Source organism: Pygocentrus nattereri, chromosome 18 (genome assembly GCF_015220715.1).
Source record: "Pygocentrus nattereri isolate fPygNat1 chromosome 18, fPygNat1.pri, whole genome shotgun sequence".
NCBI lineage: Eukaryota > Metazoa > Chordata > Actinopteri > Characiformes > Serrasalmidae > Pygocentrus > Pygocentrus nattereri.
This window is the reverse complement of record NC_051228.1, coordinates 16,558,055-16,576,959: the sequence shown is the minus strand read 5'-3', so window position 1 is coordinate 16,576,959 and position 18,905 is coordinate 16,558,055. Positions and strand designations below refer to the sequence as shown.

Genomic DNA, 18,905 nt, shown 5'->3' with positions numbered 1-18,905 from the left:
AGCACCTGTTCACTGGCAGAGTTTGATGTAAATGTCTGAGAACAGCAGAAAAGCACCATCGATGATGGTGATTCCACCTTTTCTCTCCTGATAGCAATGCGGGAAGTATTACCTGACATTTATTTATTTGTTTTATTCAAATGTTTTAAACAAATACTGTAAACTTTTTAAAAAGGTTTTCTGTGAGTGATGGCATAGAAAAAATACTATTGCTTCCCTTAAGAACCAAAGAGATTAGTGAGTGTGAAGGATAAGACTTAAAGACCCTTCACTGGGGTCCTTTCCAGTTGAAGGCTTCTTCCTAGAACTTTGAGAGGTTCTTTACAGTGTAACAAGGCTCTTTACTCTCACTCTCACACGTCTCATTTCCATGGCTGTAGAGCTGTGGTCTACAGGGTTTCCTGGATGGTCTACATTTGGTGTTCCCATGTGTGCTGTTGGGTTGGAGCAGAAATATGGACATTCGAAGGAGAACCACTGCCAAAGAACCATTCTCTGAAAGGTTTTTTTAGGCAGCCAGTTGCCCAAAGAACCCAGTTTTAGCACCATTATTTTATGATTTTAATTGTTTAATCAGGATCAGTGCAAACGTGTAATTCACTGCTCCACAGGATGAACAGCATGGCTGTCACAGATCAGACAATTCTGACAGCTCGGCAGATGTTTTTGAAGAGTTCAGAGATGCTTCTTTAGCGCATGCATTGCACTGTCGTTCTGCATCTCTCCTCTGTTAGTGTTCTGTCCACCCAGATCACCCTAATCTAACCCTGACTCCTACATGTGCGACACCTGTGATCCTGTAACATAAACAAACGTTTAACGACTTGTTAAACTTTTGGTGCTGGATTGCAGCGAACTAGGCACGCCCTCTCTAACAAGGCCATGCCCCTTTAAACCCTGCCCCCAAATTCCTAGTGTATGTTCTTGAACATCCATTGAATAATTCATTAATAATAATTCTTAAATCCTTACACCGGATAGCAGTCTGTTCCAAAACTGACTTTAAGGTGCTGTTACTGCTCTATAAATGTCTTAATGGTGCAGGAGCAGCGTATTTATCTGATCTGCTGCAGCGATATGAGCTGAGCAGTACTCTCAGATCATTAGGAACTAGTCAGTTAGTCCTGCCAAAGATGAAGACTAAACATGGAGAAGCAACGTTTAGTTACTATGCTGCTCTTGAATAGACCCAGTTGACAGAGAACATTATAAGAGCTCCAACATTGGACACTTTTAAATCAGCCTGAAAATGTTCCTATTAGAGCAGCTTTCAGCTCAGTTTTAAGACTGTTCTTAAGCTCTATTGCACTTCTCTCCTCTAACAGCACTCTGTTATCCTCATTTCAGCTTTAATCTGTTTTTTAGTTTAATGATGAATTTTTTAAAATCGTTTTGTTTTAATCATTTATAAGGCACTTTGAATAACAGCAGTGTATAAAAGGTGCTAGATAAATAAACTTGCCTTGTTTCATAATAATAGTAATAATAATAATACGTATAGTATTACTACTACTAATAATGCATGAAATTAATATAGGGCTTTTGAAGAACCCAAACAATTATAATACGCTCTTAAAACGTGTTAAAAACCAGCACCTTCTGTCTCTAACAAACATGTCGGTGTGTTCAGGTTGAGATGACACGTTTTGCATTACTTGTAACACAGAATGTGTTAAATATGACACAAAGTGTTGAAATGAGTAACACACTTTTGTTGTCATTTAAAGCGTCGCTTTTTACAGTGTAGTAATAGAACACAGAACACCAGATGCCCTCAGCAGAGAAGAGTCCAGTTATGGCTCAGTGGTGAGCTTTAATCCGCCTTTTTGAGATTTATCTTAAATGTGGAGAGATAATTAGACAATAACACAAACACTACAAGCTAGCTATCATAGCTAACAAAGCTGTTTATCTGTACTATGTGTTCTACAGTTAACTTTTCAGTAGTGTTAACTTACGCCACAACCATATGCTAAAATCAGGCCGGTTATCTGGCAGCGTTTACAAGCGCACAGCCACCACTACTGTGAGCTCTTTGAGGGGTTGGATGGGTTTATTAACTTCACTCTCAGTTCTCTCCCATCCTAATAAGTCTAGAGGAGCTTTTCCACTGCAGGGTATCGTCTCGATTCATTACTTCTTCATCAGACAAATGTGATACCTGGTACTATATTTGGCATCACATCTGTCAAGGTTTCAAGCAAGCAAAGCAATAATATACAAATAAGATAGGTGACGTAAAACGCAGAGTGCTGATTGGACAGACAGAATTGCTAAACAGATACGCAAATGCTAGCTACCAGGTTAGCGTAGCTTGTTGCGTCATTTTTGAGCACCAGAATCATTTCATTGTCTGAACCCCCCCCGAAACTCTCCTGTTTTTTTTCGTCAGTCTTTTGTCTTGCTGCCACTTCTGAACAGAATTTGTCTACTTCACGTTTCATGTAACCAGTTATATTGACGGGGGGAGCGCCATATCTCAGGAGGGCGCTTTTTCAGGGAGAACAACGTAAAATCACTACATATTTAATATTATTTGTATTATTCCAATATTGGTGCTTTTCTTAGCCAGAAAACACTTACTGCCCATGTAAACAACTTTTTGATATTATTTTTATTATATATATATATATATATATATATATATATATATATGTGTGTGTGTGTGTGTGTGTGTGTGTGTGTGTGTGTGTGTGTGTGTGTGTGTAGGCGTGTGAGCCCTTGAGGAGGCTCTCTGAGGGAAGTTCCTCGACAGTGGGGGGACCCGTAACGCCAAGCAGCACCAGCACGCCCCTGAGTCTGGACACAGCATACTCCAGCCTGAGACAGGACACGCCCCAGTCACAGGGAACACCCCACACCCCCCGCCCCACCGGAACACCGTTCTCTCAGGACTCCACCTACTCCAGCAGGTACCACAGTGGGTGGCACTGCTCACTCTCTGTTCACTCTGACACACTGTAGCATCTGTAGGAGCTGGTGAAGCTGTAAATGGACATCACAGTGTGAAACTAGATGTTTAAAGCTACGCTGTGTAAGATTTACGTGTTAAAACTGAAAGAAGTGTCGTTAATGAGTGAGGAAAATAGAAACTCGCTAAATTATGGTGAGTGTGCTTTGCTGTAAGTGGCCCTGCAAAGCCTGAAATAATCATTTAAAAGTCAGAGGCATTGAGGTTTTCACACCACGTTGTACGTCTTTACACATTAACGTTACAAGTTATCAGATTGATCTGCTTGGGAAAGAAGCACAACTCACTACAAAAGTTGTTGCGGTTACACATTTCCACCAGAGAGAGCTATAAATTGCCAAATCTTACATAATGCAGCTTTAACAAATGGCTCAAGAAATTAGACGAAAGTCTAAAATGAAGTTGAAGGGGGAGGCTGGTGTTTTTGTTTTAAAAAAAAAAGTGACACCCTAGAAAACTACCACATCATTAAGCTAAAAATTAGTAAAAGAATTTACTTAAAAATCTAAAATGGTTGTGTATATATATTTATATGTATATTTAAATATATATTTTGTTCAAATTGCCCAATTTTGACTTGATTAACTTAACAGAATATTTTAAGCATACAGCCATAACAGATGTTGCACACTGTCTATGCATGGGCAATATGGCAGTATGTTTTTATTATCATGATAAATTTAATCACAGAATACATTACATTTATGATTGATTTAGATTCAAGTTTGGAGCACCTGTAAAGAACAGCTAGTGTGTAAGTAACTGCATAAACTACAGACTAAGACGAAGCTGATTGGATGGCGGCAGCCCATCAAGTTTTATTACATAATTTTATTCCTTTTGCAGTTTTTCACAGCAGTTGCTGTGTGTTTGCAGATTTGCTGGTGTGTTTTGTCTATTCCAGCATTTCACAAACCTCAGAAAAACTTTGTGTCGTATTTCATATCCTGAATGTTTCTTTGAGTGTCGTGATGTTATGTTGCCGCTGTATCGTCCACCTTAACACTGTCCCGTCCACCTTAACACTGTCCCATCCTCCCCGCAGGCAGGGCACTCCAGCATTCCAGCCACACCGTGCCGAGGGGTCAGGGGGGTACAAGTCCAGACAATTTCAGGACATTTATAACCGCAGACTGGAGAGGCACTATGTTCACGGAGTGGGCGGGGCTTATCGTGGCAACGCAGAGCAGCAGAGCAGCTTTAAACAGCACCAACCACCTGAACCGCCTTCGCCTGCATTTTCTAATACACCCCCTCCGCCAGTCACGCCCAGCTTCAAACCCACCACTTTCCAGCCCTACCAGCCCCCCTTACCCCCAGTGTACCCCCACACAGAACCCCCCGTGTATCCCCCTCAGCCCCCACAGAGAGAGCTGGACTTTAGGCGGCAGCCGCAGGCTCCGTTACCCACGCCCCCTGACTACATGACAGTCAGGGATCGCCCCGAGACCCCACCCATACCTGAGCCGCCCCCGGTGCCAACCACGCCGCCCTCTGCCTGCACCCCACCTGTAGGCACACCCGAAACGTGCCCGTCCCCCGCCCTGGAGGCAGAGCGAAACAGCCTGGACTCCAGAATCGAGATGCTGCTGAAGGAGAAGCGGACAAAGCTGCCGTTCCTGAGCGATCGAGGTGATTCGGACGGAGAGGTGCGGATGGAAGGAAGCCCCATCTCCTCCTCCTCCTCTCAGCTTTCCCCTATTCCCCCCTGCCCGCCACAGCATCCCTCGCGGCCACCCAGCACCGGCCTGGAGGACATCAGCCCCACCCCTCTGCCTGACTCTGACGATGATGAGCCCGTTGCCGGCACTGCCGCTTTAATGCTTTGTCCCCAGAGCACATCACCACAAAATGCACATGGCCAGAGCACAACAGGTGGGCCACGGACCCCCACTGAAAAACCAGAGTCAGTAAGTACCTCAGATCTTTCACTTTCACTGAAAGTTTAGCATCATTAATTTGCATGCTGTGTATACAATAAGAACCCTGTATGCAAATTTATTAAAGCTGTACTTTGATGAAATTTTAATTCATACAGTTTCTCTACTTGCCCCAGATGTAGTCAGCCAAAGCTCTCTTGGTGTCTGTTGTCTCTCAGGGCCAGATGTGATCTCACAATTAGAACCTCCAGATGAGAGAAAATTTGGGCTAAAAGTGCAGGATGTGGACTTATTAGGGTGAAACAAAACAAGAGTGAAATTTCTAAACCAATTCATCTCGTAAAGGCAGAGCTCACAGTAGGGGGCACCGGTGTACATGTTAACAATGTATGACAGACATAAAGGCAGTCGTTAGCATGTGGATGTAGCATAAGTTAGCACGACTGAAAAGTTGCCTGTAGATCATGTTACATACATTTACAATAAACAGCTCTGTTAGCTAACAAGAGTGCTTCTGTGTATTGATTACATGCTGGTCTTTAAAGAGTCAGACTGGAGGAGTTTGAGGGCAGTGACCATTTACATTTACGGCATTTGGCTGATGCTCTTATCCAGAGCAACTTACAATTTAATCATTTTACACAGGTAGGTGAAGGTGGTGTTAGGAGTCTTGCCCAAGGACTCTTATTGATATAGTGTAGATTGCTTGTCTAAGCAGGGGATTGAACCCCAGTCTACAGCGTAGAAGGCAGAGGTGTTACCTGCTACACTATACCAACCATCTGGGACCAGTTGTTCCCAGATGTGTGTTCCTTCACTAGCACTGCAAGACTGCTAGTTGGTGGGGTATATGCTTCCATTACTTGATAGCTATGTTAGCCTATTAGTTGCAGTGTTAACTTAAAAGCTAAAAAGCCTATATTTGGGGGTGAGGGGTGAACTAGGGGGATGTTATGTTGAACTAAGTTCATGCTGGTACTAGTGTGGCCAGAATAACAGAAACAGAATTCCTTCGTAGAGTTTCTCTAACAGGTTCCTTTTTCTGAAAGTGTAGATGATAGCACGGGGGGTGGGGGGTGCGGTGAGTTTGGATCTGACCACATGTGCTCAGCGTAGAGTGCTAAGCGAGGGGCCCCTGTGATGGTTCAGCCGGCACTGCAGGAAGTTGTGAAATCTGCTGTTAGAAATATTCCAGTTTTAAAACTTTCTACAAACTCTCTGATTACTGAGCTCTCATCACATCAGCTCACAGCACTGCTGACTTTAATATTCACATCATTTCTCCTTTTCTTAGAGACACAGCATTCATATTTTACAATACACTCACTTTCAGTTGTTTGTTATTATTTTATTATGATTATTAAATTTTTTTATGCTTGAAGTATTTAACATGTTTGGAGACTGAAAGTGTGAACACCTTTTATACAAAAAATTCTGTGATGTTAAAATGGTGACAGCACAATGTCAGATCTTAAATATGCTTAATGTAACATCACTGTCGGAATAAAATCTTGTATCTCTAAAACAGTAACTTTATAGGAGAAGAAAAACATTCTGTACTAAAAGAGATCAAAAGAAGAAAAATGATAGAACTAGGGACACAAGATTTTATTCCAACAGCAAAGCTGTCACAATAAAACCTGATTGAAACTGATGGAACCAGAATATTTTAGACCCTTCTTGAACACAGTGGAGAGGTTTTTCTTTTTGAGTGCAAAAATGCAGAAATGACAAACATATGAATACGTGTGTGTGTGTGTGTGTATATGTATATATATAATAGTGTGTGTGTGTGTGTATATAAAATGTATGATGTATGTATGTATGTAGCTTATTGGTATAATGTAATTTAATATAACTATTGATTGGATGAAATAACTGAACTTTTATGATAAGTATACTTATTGGAGTAGAGCAGGAAACACACTGACACAGAAAATCACTACTTACTTTATGAATGTTATTAAACACTTACTGGCCAGATAAACAGTAAATAGTAAAATATAATTTTACTAATCCAAACCTTTTGCACAGTACTGTGCTGTAGTGCTATTGCAGGTCTGCAGCCGTGCTGTGGTGCTACTGCAGGTCTGCAGCCGTGCTGTGGTGCTACTGCAGGTCTGCAGCCGTGCTGTGGTGCTACTGCAGGTCTGCAGCCGTGCTGTGGTGCTACTGCAGGTCTGCAGCCGTGCTGTGGTGCTACTGCAGGTCTGCAGCCGTGCTGTGGTGCTACTGCAGGTCTGCAGCCGTGCTGTGGTGCTACTGCAGGTCTGCAGCCGTGCTGTGGTGCTACTGCAGGTCTGCAGCCGTGCTGTGGTGCTACTGCAGGTCTGCAGCCGTGCTGTGGTGCTACTGCAGGTCTGCAGCCGTTCTGTGGTGCTACTGCAGGTCTGCAGCCGTGCTGTGGTGCTACTGCAGGTCTGCAGCCGTGCTGTGGTGCTACTGCAGGTCTGCAGCCGTGCTGTGGTGCTACTGCAGGTCTGCAGCCGTGCTGTGGTGCTACTGCAGGTCTGCAGCCGTGCTGTGGTGCTACTGCAGGTCTGCAGCCGTGCTGTGGTGCTACTGCAGGTCTGCAGCCGTTCTGTGGTGCTACTGCAGGTCTGCAGCCGTGCTGTGGTGCTACTGCAGGTCTGCAGCCGTGCTGTGGTGCTACTGCAGGTCTGCAGCCGTGCTGTGGTGCTACTGCAGGTCTGCAGCCGTGCTGTGGTGCTACTGCAGGTCTGCAGCCGTGCTGTGGTGCTACTGCAGGTCTGCAGCCGTGCTGTGGTGCTACTGCAGGTCTGCAGCCGTGCTGTGGTGCTACTGCAGGTCTGCAGCCGTGCTGTGGTGCTACTGCAGGTCTGCAGCCGTGCTGTGGTGCTACTGCAGGTCTGCAGCCGTTCTGTGGTGCTACTGCAGGTCTGCAGCCGTGCTGTGGTGCTACTGCAGGTCTGCAGCCGTGCTGTGGTGCTTCTGCAGGTCTGCAGCCGTGCTGTGGTGCTACTGCAGGTCTGCAGCCGTGCTGTGGTGCTACTGCAGGTCTGCAGCCGTGCTGTGGTGCTACTGCAGGTCTGCAGCCGTGCTGTGGTGCTACTGCAGGTCTGCAGCCGTGCTGTGGTGCTACTGCAGGTCTGCAGCCGTGCTGTGGTGCTACTGCAGGTCTGCAGCCGTGCTGTGGTGCTACTGCAGGTCTGCAGCCGTGCTGTGGTGCTACTGCAGGTCTGCAGCCGTGCTGTGGTGCTGTTAATATAGATATCTCACTGTGCTGTGTTATTGCAGGTCTGTAGCGGTGCTGTGGTGTTGTTAATATAGATATCTCGCTGTGCTGTGTTATTGCAGGTCTGTAGCGGTGCTGTGGTGTTGTTAATATAGATATCTCGCTGTGCTGTGTTATTGCAGGTCTGTAGCGGTGCTGTGGTGTTGTTAATATAGATATCTCGCTGTGCTGTGTTATTGCAGGTCTGTAGCGGTGCTGTGGTGTTATTGCAGGTCTGTAGCGGTGCTGTGGTGCTGTTAATATAGATATCTCGCTGTGCTGTGTTATTGCAGGTCTGTAGCGGTGCTGTGGTGTTGTTAATATAGATATCTCGCTGTGCTGTGTTATTGCAGGTCTGTAGCGGTGCTGTGGTGTTATTGCAGGTCTGTAGCGGTGCTGTGGTGTTGTTAATATAGATATCTCGCTGTGCTGTGTTATTGCAGGTCTGTAGCGGTGCTGTGGTGTTATTGCAGGTCTGTAGCGGTGCTGTGGTGTTGTTAATATAGATATCTCGCTGTGCTGTGTTATTGCAGGTCTGTAGCGGTGCTGTGGTGTTATTGCAGGTCTGTAGCGGTGCTGTGGTGCTGTTAATATAGATATCTCGCTGTGCTGTGTTATTGCAGGTCTGTAGCGGTGCTGTGGTGTTGTTAATATAGATATCTCGCTGTGCTGTGTTATTGCAGGTCTGTAGCGGTGCTGTGGTGTTGTTAATATAGATATCTCGCTGTGCTGTGTTATTGCAGGTCTGTAGCGGTGCTGTAGTGCTACTGCAGGTCTGCAGCCGTGCTGTGGTGCTACTGCAGGTCTGCAGCCGTGCTGTGGTGCTACTGCAGGTCTGCAGCCGTGCTGTGGTGCTACTGCAGGTCTGCAGCCGTGCTGTGGTGCTACTGCAGGTCTGCAGCCGTGCTGTGGTGCTACTGCAGGTCTGCAGCCGTGCTGTGGTGCTACTGCAGGTCTGCAGCCGTTCTGTGGTGCTACTGCAGGTCTGCAGCCGTTCTGTGGTGCTACTGCAGGTCTGCAGCCGTGCTGTGGTGCTACTGCAGGTCTGCAGCCGTGCTGTGGTGCTACTGCAGGTCTGCAGCCGTGCTGTGGTGCTACTGCAGGTCTGCAGCCGTGCTGTGGTGCTACTGCAGGTCTGCAGCCGTGCTGTGGTGCTACTGCAGGTCTGCAGCCGTGCTGTGGTGCTACTGCAGGTCTGCAGCCGTGCTGTGGTGCTACTGCAGGTCTGCAGCCGTTCTGTGGTGCTACTGCAGGTCTGCAGCCGTTCTGTGGTGCTACTGCAGGTCTGCAGCTGTTCTGTGGTGCTACTGCAGGTCTGCAGCCGTGCTGTGGTGCTACTGCAGGTCTGCAGCCGTGCTGTGGTGTTGTTAATATAGATATCTCGCTGTGCTGTGTTATTGCAGGTCTGTAGCGGTGCTGTAGTGCTACTGCAGGTCTGCAGCCGTGCTGTGGTGCTACTGCAGGTCTGCAGCCGTGCTGTGGTGCTACTGCAGGTCTGCAGCCGTGCTGTGGTGCTACTGCAGGTCTGCAGCCGTTCTGTGGTGCTACTGCAGGTCTGCAGCCGTGCTGTGGTGCTACTGCAGGTCTGCAGCCGTGCTGTGGTGCTACTGCAGGTCTGCAGCCGTGCTGTGGTGCTACTGCAGGTCTGCAGCCGTGCTGTGGTGCTACTGCAGGTCTGCAGCCGTGCTGTGGTGCTACTGCAGGTCTGCAGCCGTGCTGTGGTGCTACTGCAGGTCTGCAGCCGTGCTGTGGTGCTACTGCAGGTCTGCAGCCGTGCTGTGGTGCTACTGCAGGTCTGCAGCCGTGCTGTGGTGCTACTGCAGGTCTGCAGCCGTGCTGTGGTGCTACTGCAGGTCTGCAGCCGTTCTGTGGTGCTACTGCAGGTCTGCAGCTGTTCTGTGGTGCTACTGCAGGTCTGCAGCCGTGCTGTGGTGCTACTGCAGGTCTGCAGCCGTGCTGTGGTGTTGTTAATATAGATATCTCGCTGTGCTGTGTTATTGCAGGTCTGTAGCGGTGCTGTAGTGTTGTTAATATAGATATCTCGCTGTGCTGTGTTATTGCAGGTCTGTAGCGGTGCTGTAGTGTTATTGCAGGTCTGTAGCGGTGCTGTAGTGTTATTGCAGGTCTGTAGCGGTGCTGTAGTGTTATTGCAGGTCTGTAGCGGTGCTGTAGTGTTATTGCAGGTCTGCAGCCGCGCTGTAGTAGTGTTGCAGGTCTGCAGCCGCGCTGTGGTGTTGTTAATATAGATATCTCGCTGTGCTGTGTTATTGCAGGTCTGTAGCGGTGCTGTAGTGTTATTGCAGGTCTGTAGCGGTGCTGTAGTGTTATTGCAGGTCTGTAGCGGTGCTGTAGTGTTATTGCAGGTCTGTAGCGGTGCTGTAGTGTTATTGCAGGTCTGTAGCGGTGCTGTAGTGTTATTGCAGGTCTGTAGCGGTGCTGTAGTGTTGATAATATAGATATCTCGCTGTGCTGTGTTATTACAGATTTGTAGCTGTGCTGTTGTGTTGTTATTATGGGTCTGTTTTTGTGCAGTAGTGAAGAATTTCTGTGTTTCCTCATTTACATCACACGCTCTGTGCTGAATGAAATGAAAACAGAAGCTGAAGTGCCGAGGGATTCCTCCTCTCCCCAGAGACACACACCTCCACACCACATGCACACTGTAAAGTTCATATTTACTGATTGTTATTTAAAGAGGAATTGCACTCATTTATCTCAAATTTCTGCAAAATTAAATACAACTACTACACGTAAATAAAAACAAAATGCAATGATGGCCAAATCATTTTAACCCTATATTTAACTGAAAATAGAACATATTAGATGTTAAAACTGAGAAATTTTATAGCTTTTTCCTTTTAAATATAGATGCCCATTTTGAATTTGATGTCATTCCAAAAAATTTGGGACAGAGGAAACAAAAGGCTGCTAAAGTTGTGCAATGCTAAAAGAAACACCTGGTGGTTGATTGGCAAACATTGGCAGTAACATGACATGATATTAAAAGAGCGTCCAAACCAGTATTTGTTGGCCATGATCTTTGGGGCCTCAGGCGGTACTGCACTAAAAACAGACACGGTTCTGAAGTGGAAGTCACTGCATGGGCTCAGATCTGTCACCTCTGAAAACATTTAGTACATTATTAAATGAATAATACATCAAAGAAGACCCCGAACTGATGAGCAACTGAAATCCTATATCGAACAAGAATGGGAAAACATTTCACTTTCAAAACTACAGTCTCCTCAGCTCCCATATGCTTATAGAGTGTTTTAAAAAGAAGAGGTGATGAAACACAGTGGTAAACATGCCTCTATACCAACTTTTATGGATTGTGTTGTTAGCATCAAATCCAAAATGGGCACATATTTTTCATAAAGTTCTCAATTTCAACATTTGATATGTTGTCTTTGTAGTATTTTCCTTAAATATGGTTTGCATGATTTGCATATCATCTGCATTCTGTTTTTATTTACGCTCTGCACAGCATCCCAACTTTTTTTGGTACTGGGGTTGTAGTTATTTTGTTAATTGCAGCAGTTGTTATGTACTGGTTAATGAAAGCTAAGCTGTGCTGTAGTAATTACAGGTCTGTAGCTGTGCTGTGTTATTACAGGTCTGTAGCTGTGCTGTGTTATTACAGGTCTGTAGCTGTGCTGCAAGGTTTTTACAGGCCTTTTGCTGTGCTGTAGTGTTAATATAAGTCTATAGTTGTGATGCAGGTTTATTACAGGTCTGTAGCTGTGCTGCAGGGTTATTATAGATCTGTAGTTGTGCTGTGGTGTTGTTACAAGTCTGTAGCTGTGCTGTAGTGTTGATAAACTAGATCTGTAGCTGTGCTGTGTTATTGCAAGTCTATGGCTGTGCTGTTGTGTTGTTTATTATAGGTCTGTAGTTGTGCAGTAGCGATGAATTTCTGTATTTCCTCATTTAAATCACACGCTCTTCAGTGCTGAATGGTGGAGGGATGCAGTAAGGCCCTGTCGGGCAAAATAGTCCCCAAAGAAATCTTATTATTTCCGATTATGTTCCCATCAACATTTAATATATTTAAAATATTTTAATTCTCCTGTAATAATTAACTCTGTGTGTATGGGTTTGTCTCAGTGCTCATAACAAAAAAACAAGATACAGCAGGAAACACATCATCACAAACAGCTGCTACAGTCAAAACAATAAAACACAGGTGTACCTAAAGGGCAATTCAACCAAAGTCTTAAAATTCCTCCATAATTGAGTTTATGAGATGTAAACGGAGTGATTCAGAGTAGTTTGGTGTGAAAGGGTCCAGGTTTCTTTACAGTGGTGGTGATGGGAACCAGGGGTCACCATGGCTACAACACAAATATTTTATTTACTGTCCAAAACCACCAGTGAACCTACATGTGTCTTCTGAGTTTTATATGAAATGTTAACGATGTGAAAATAATGATGGATGAAAATAAATAATGATATGAAGTAATGAAATAACCATTTCATGTAATAAACTTCTGTGAGGGAGCTTTTAAAGGTGGACATCTGGTTCCTATCACCACCAGTGTGATTCTGACTTGGGTCAGTTTTTCTAGAATGGAGCATTTCACACCAAACTACTCTGTTTACATCATTTAATTATTCAGAAACTTCAAAAGATTTGGTGGAGTTCTCCTTTAAACTGGCAGTATAATCAGTACAGTCTGTAACCGAACTGCACGTGAGCTGAATTCTGATTGGCTAACCTCTGAACACTTTCACTTCCTCTTTCACACTTTGCAACAGACAACAATGAAAATCAGTCAGATTACTTTTGAGTGAAAGTTGGCGCCACATTTGCAAGGGACAAACACAAAGTGGCACATTTCTACAGACTTTAATGTGCCATTATGGTTTATTTACTGAATCTAACACTTTGGGAGAAAAATTAAATATAACAAGTAGAGTCTGCGTTCATTTTGGCACCCTTCCATTCAGTGCTTAGGAAGAACATTTGGCCTCCTAACATTTCTTGTGGTCAGTCAACAGACTTTCTGTTATTATTTTAGCATTCACAATTATTACACCTAATCAAAATTATTTGAGATGATCAGTTATTTAAGCTGACGTGCAAATCATTGGGTGTGTTTAGCTAAGGCGAAAAAGTAAATACAAGTAAATATTCTAATAAATACAAATGCATTTGTTGAGACATCATGATGGACAAAAGTTTGCTACACAATATATTCCACATCTGCTCCATAATGTAGTCTTCACCTGCTTCTAAATTTGCTCCACACCTGCTCCTAAATTTCTTGCTCATAAATTTACTGCGCATCTGCTCTTCAGTATACTCCACACCTGCCCCAAGGTTTACTCCACACCTGCTTCTATGTTTACTAACTTTCACTAATTGTTTACCTTATCTTTCAGTGCGGCCAGTCATCAGGGGAGGATATGGAAATCTCTGATGATGAGATGCCAGGCACTCCGATCTCAGGCAGCGACTGTGCAAAAGGCATCGTGGTGAACTCCGCCATGTCCCTGTTGGCGCCACAGGCCATGGGCATCCCGCCCCCTGGGTTTCCCCCTATGCCCCACCACCCTCAGGCTGGGTACGCCCTGCCCCCCCACCATTTACCCCCCCACTCTACTGTCCCAGCTCCGCACCCTCCTCACCTGACGGCCCACCCGCTGCTGCACCCGCTCCACCCTTACCCGCCAGGCATGGTACCCATGGTGCCGGTGGACCTGATGAGCTGCCTGCCACAGTGGGGCAGCGTCCACATGTCTTTCCAGATGCAGACTCAGATGCTGAGCCGGATGGCACAGAGCCAGCGCCCATATCCATATCCCCACTACCTGAGCAGTGCTGCCGCTGCAGGCGCCACAGCCGGGGCCATGCAGTTTGGGGGTCCATACTCGCATCTGTCTGTGATGGGTGCCCCCTCGGGTGCGGTGGGGCATGGCCAGCACTGGTCTATACCCAGCATGCCCAAGTTTAACCCTACAGTACCCCCACCTGGGTATGAGACGCAGAAGGAGGACCCCCATAAAGCTACGGTGGACGGGGTCCTGATGGTAATCGTCAAAGAGCTTAAGGCCATCATGAAGCGAGACCTCAACCGCAAGATGGTGGAGGTGGTGGCCTTCAGGGCTTTTGATGAATGGTGGGAGAAGAAGGAACGTTCGGCTAAGGTGATGACATTTTGTTTGGAAATAAACTTTTTTTTTACATATATGAATTCATTTTTTGCCTTAAATTGTAAAAGGCAATTTAAAATGCCTTTTTTGGTTTGTTTTAAAAGTGTTGTATAAATAACGGTGTTTCAAATAAAGAGGCCTGTAAGTGGAAGTGTGGGGTAGAGGTTTCTAGGTGGGGGAGGTTGGGGCTGTTCACATGAAACTAAAGTATACACTATATGGCCAAAAGTATGTAAACACCTGACAGTCACACCTGTATGAGCTTGTTGGATGTCCCATTCCAAAAGCATGGGCATTAATATGGAGTTGGTGTGTGTGTGTCTGGAATTTGTGCCCATTCAGTTAACAGAGCATTTGTGAGGTCAGACCCTGATGTTGGATGGTTTCATTTCATTCCAATAGTGTTCAGTGGGGTTGAGGTCAGGGCTCTGTGTAGACCACTGGAGTTCCACCGCACCAAACTGATCAAACCATGTCTTTATGGAACTCACTTAGCGCACGGTTCACTTTGTGCAGTCATGCTGGAACGGGAAAGCTGGAAGCATATAATTATAAAATATGTCTTTCTGTGCTGTAGCACTAACGTCACTCTTCACTGAAACTAAGGAGCCTAAACCTTAAAAACAACCCCAGCCCATCATCCCCCCTCCACCAAACTTTACAGTTGGCACTATGCATTCTGGTAGGTAGTGTTCTCCCGTAACCACCAAACCCAGATTTATCCATCAGACTGCTAGATAGTGAAGCATGATTCATCACTCCAGAAAACACATTTCCTCTGCTCCAGAGTCCAGTGGTGACGTGCTTTACACCACTCCAGCCGACACTTGGCATTGCACATAGTGATCGTAGGCTTGTGTGCAGCTACTCAGCCATGGGGACCCGTTTCATGAAGCTCCTGTTCTTGTGCTGATGTTGCTTCTGGAAGCAATTGGAACTCTGAATTAAATGTGTCAATAGTCCATATACCATAGACCATATACCATAGACCATATAGTGTAAATTTAAAATGAAAACTGTACAAATTTGAACAACATAGTAAAGTAACAATGTAAATTTGATCACCAGGCTACCTCCACCCCTGTAAAGCCTGGCGAGGGTAAAGAGGAGGAGAAGGAACGAACGAAGCCGAAGGAGACGTTGTCGTCCAGTCTGCTGGAGAACTGGAGTAAAGGCGAAGGTCTGGGCTATGAGGGCATGGGCCTGGGCATTGGGCTGCGCGGCGCCATCCGCCTGCCATCCTTCAAGGTATCAGCGTTCAGCTCTGAGACTGAGTCACTGTCTCCTTTAGAAATAAATAACTGACATGATGATGATTATGACAATGTTGTTCTCAGGTGAAGCGGAAAGAGCCTCCTGACCCCACCTCCACTGCAGAGAACAAAAGAGCACGACCATCCACTCCTGTAGATGATGAGCTGGAAGATGAAGGTCAGATTGAGCCTCTTCAACATCTTCCTGTTAGAAGTCTTTATAACTTTCTTCAGACTCAACATGACCAACACCAGCAGATTTTACATAAGCATATTGTGTTTCCACTGTATGTATTTTGCAGTGGTGGCCCAGGATTTAAAGATTATTGCCGCTGCTGCTTCAGAATTTTTGTTACAAAGTGTTATAAAGTCAGTATTACAAAACTGCAGAGGGCTTTTTTTTTTATATTTAAACCGATGGATTCAGGAAGTCTTTCTATGGAGCTTTGTGTCTGTGCACCCTTAGAGAGGGAAAGGGCGATAAAGCAGGATTTTCACTTTCCCTGTTTTGTCTTGATTCTCAGTATGAGTCTGAGCTGGTTGAGTCAAATCTGCAGTTCTTTCCAGAGCTGAGTTAAAGGCCCAATCCCATTTCTTATTTTTACCCCTACCCCTTGTTTTCGAGTGTAACCCTCCCCCTTGAAACTGAGTTACAAGGGGTAGTGGTTGAAATCTTTCTCCTATGAAATGGGACAGTCTTTCTAGAACCGGATACTTCATCAGTTGTTGTCGGCGACTTTTACGTAAACAGAAGAGACAAGGTTTTCTGGCTTTCCAATGTGCCTCCAGCTGTGGTGATCACTTTTGTGTCACATGACAGGACAGATGAATCCTATTTAAAATAGCCTGGAAAAAAATAGTCAGGACATGTTTTCCTGCTTTGTCTCCAGACTATAGCAATAATGGTATATCACACTGACATTTGCCGTTTATCCGCAGAGCGCTCGCGATTCATTCACAACTTCAGAATTCTTCAGTGATGTGAAGCTGAACTTAGCTTTTTAACCTAGACGTGAACGCGCAAGTAGGGCTAAGTGTTAGGAGCAAGGGGTGAAATGTGATTGGGCCTAAGACACAGTCAGGTTTATGATCATTTAAAACTCTCACACTGATTACATCTTTACCTCCATGACCCTCACTGGAACATTTACCTGCTGCTTCTTCCATATTCATTTTCACAACATTTAGTGAATTGTTGTACTGGCACTTTAATAAACATCAGTAAAATATGTGCCAATAATGCTTATATTGGGAAGGTTACACTGGCGTCACACATTATATGCAATCGAAGTACAGTTTTCAGTCATCTGTTGAGATAAATTAGCTTCAGTAAAATAACGGCTAGAAGTATTGAATAAGCTTATTTTGCAGACCAAGAGATCAAATATTATTGCTTTTTTATGAGATGTTTGTTAGTATTCATATTTAAACAGTTTAAATATGATTCATGTGTGCTAAGACTTTTTCACAATGGTATAGATCTTTGGTTTAGAACTCTGAGCCTGTAGTTACACTGAGTCTGTGTATTTTCAGAGTCAGAACGAACGGAGCTTCCAGCAGATGGCACCAGACTGGATGCTGAAAACTCCTCAGCGAAGCGCCGGCACGCCAGACCGGTGGAACTGGACAGCGAAGGAGAGGAGGAGGAGGAGGAGGAGGAGGAGGAAGAGGTGGCGTCTGGCCGGGAAGAGTCATCTCTGTCCGATCGAGAAGAACCTGATGCAGAAACATCAGAGAGGCTTTCATCAGGCAAGGTGAGAGAGCACAGCTGCAGTAGGTAGTGAAGGAGCGATGAACAGGGCTCCACATCGCTGTATCGGCACCGTATCAGCACAGTACTGCGCTTCTACTGATTCACACTGACATTTGCTTTGAAATAAATTAAAATTCATTAGTTAATTTGTAATATTCAAAGACTGACCATTTATTCAGAGCATAAACACTTATTTATGTGTAATTCAGGTGAGCTAAGACCTTTTCACAGTACTGTATGTCTTTTAGACTATGACAGAGTTATGACTAGATCTGTAGAGTTAAACAGTCTGTGTTTATAGCGGAGCGGCCAGTAGAGGGCGACAGACTGGAGCAAGTGAAAAACATTAGATAATATAAACAGGAAAGCAGTGTTAATAAATATATAATAAATTATTTCATTGTGTTATTAGCACATAAACGGCAGCGCTCCTAATCATTAAGCTGTGTCTGGTTTCTGTCTGGCCTTTTCCAGGAGGCAGACGATGAGGACGTTGAAGAAGAGGACAGTGAGTCTGAGGCCAGTTCTTCTTCTGACTCGTCTGATGGCGGTAATAACTGAGAACAGTAATGTGGATTTAATTACGATTTGCTCAGTGTAATAACACTGTATTAACAGCATCCATTTCTGCTGTCTGTTCAGAGCCGGGCAGTTCTTCTTCCTCTGAATCCGACTCTGACTCGTCTGCGTCTGACAGCTCCTCCGAGTACGACACTAGCTCGGAGGAGGAGCATGAGGAGGAGGAGGAAGAGGAAGAGGAGGTTGCCATGGAGATTGGTGTAGAGGCGGAAACGCGGACATCCTCATCTTCGTCATCTTCGTCCTCATCATCGTCTGAGGAGGAGGAGGAGTCTGAGCTGAAAGTCCCAGGGACCCCACCGGTGCCCCCGCTGGAGGAGGAATGCGAGTCTGGCCGGCTTGAGGCAGAGGAGGCCACGCGGTCGGTCAGAGCGGCTATGGATGACCTTCGACCTCCATCGCCAAAAGGACTGCCAGGTAATTAAAGCTGGTTTAAATGATATATTTGTTGATTATATTCAAATTTAAATCAGTTTGCATCTGTACTGTTTATGTTCTCACACAGTAAACATTCAAAATACCGCTGTTCAAATTCACAATCAGTTATCATATTAATATTTATTATAGACTCCAGAATGTAGATTTAGACACTTAATTCTGTACTTTTTTGGGAGCGAATAGACATTAAGATGAATAATACATTGTAATTGTCTTCTTATAGTAGTTTGTCAAGATTCCTCCCTAAGATTTTATCACTTTTAAAATAATGTGTTCTGGATATTTATTAGAACTTCATTCTGGATGTCAATTTTATTCAAATTTTATTCCCAATGTTAATTTTATTGAAACTTCATTCTGGACATTAATTTTATTAGAATTTCTTACTGGATATTAACGGTATTAGAATTTCATTATAGACATAAATTTTATTAGAACTACATTCTGGATATGAATTCTGTTAGAGCTTAATTCATGCTTTACTATTCCAAGTTGTGCGAACAGCGTTCTGTCTTGTTCTCAGTAGAGGAACTAGACATAGACGTGGATGTTCCGAAGGTGGAGGCGTCTCTGGAGGACGTGGGCACTCTGCGGCCCCCCACACCGACAGGTTCTTTGGCCGACAGCGACTTGGATGTCC

General features: G+C 44.8%; 1 protein-coding gene across 3 annotated transcripts in view; it reads left to right on the top strand.

Annotated features, from left to right (window-relative positions):
- The window catches only part of setd1ba (SET domain containing 1B, histone lysine methyltransferase a), a 37,565-nt gene that overhangs the window by 7,196 nt on the left and 11,464 nt on the right, over positions 1–18,905 (top strand). For 2 of the 3 annotated variants that reach the window (XM_017693633.2, XM_037547019.1), the window contains exons 7-15: positions 2,710–2,912; positions 4,017–4,881; positions 13,472–14,236; positions 15,311–15,490; positions 15,580–15,673; positions 17,029–17,249; positions 17,723–17,798; positions 17,891–18,244; positions 18,789–18,905. The exon at positions 18,789–18,905 is cut by the window's right edge. In XM_017693633.2, the coding sequence (XP_017549122.1) occupies positions 2,710–2,912; positions 4,017–4,881; positions 13,472–14,236; positions 15,311–15,490; positions 15,580–15,673; positions 17,029–17,249; positions 17,723–17,798; positions 17,891–18,244; positions 18,789–18,905 (2,875 nt within the window). The remainder of the gene's footprint in view (positions 1–2,709; positions 2,913–4,016; positions 4,882–13,471; positions 14,237–15,310; positions 15,491–15,579; positions 15,674–17,028; positions 17,250–17,722; positions 17,799–17,890; positions 18,245–18,788) is intronic. The other variant, XM_017693631.2, reaches the window with a different exon arrangement.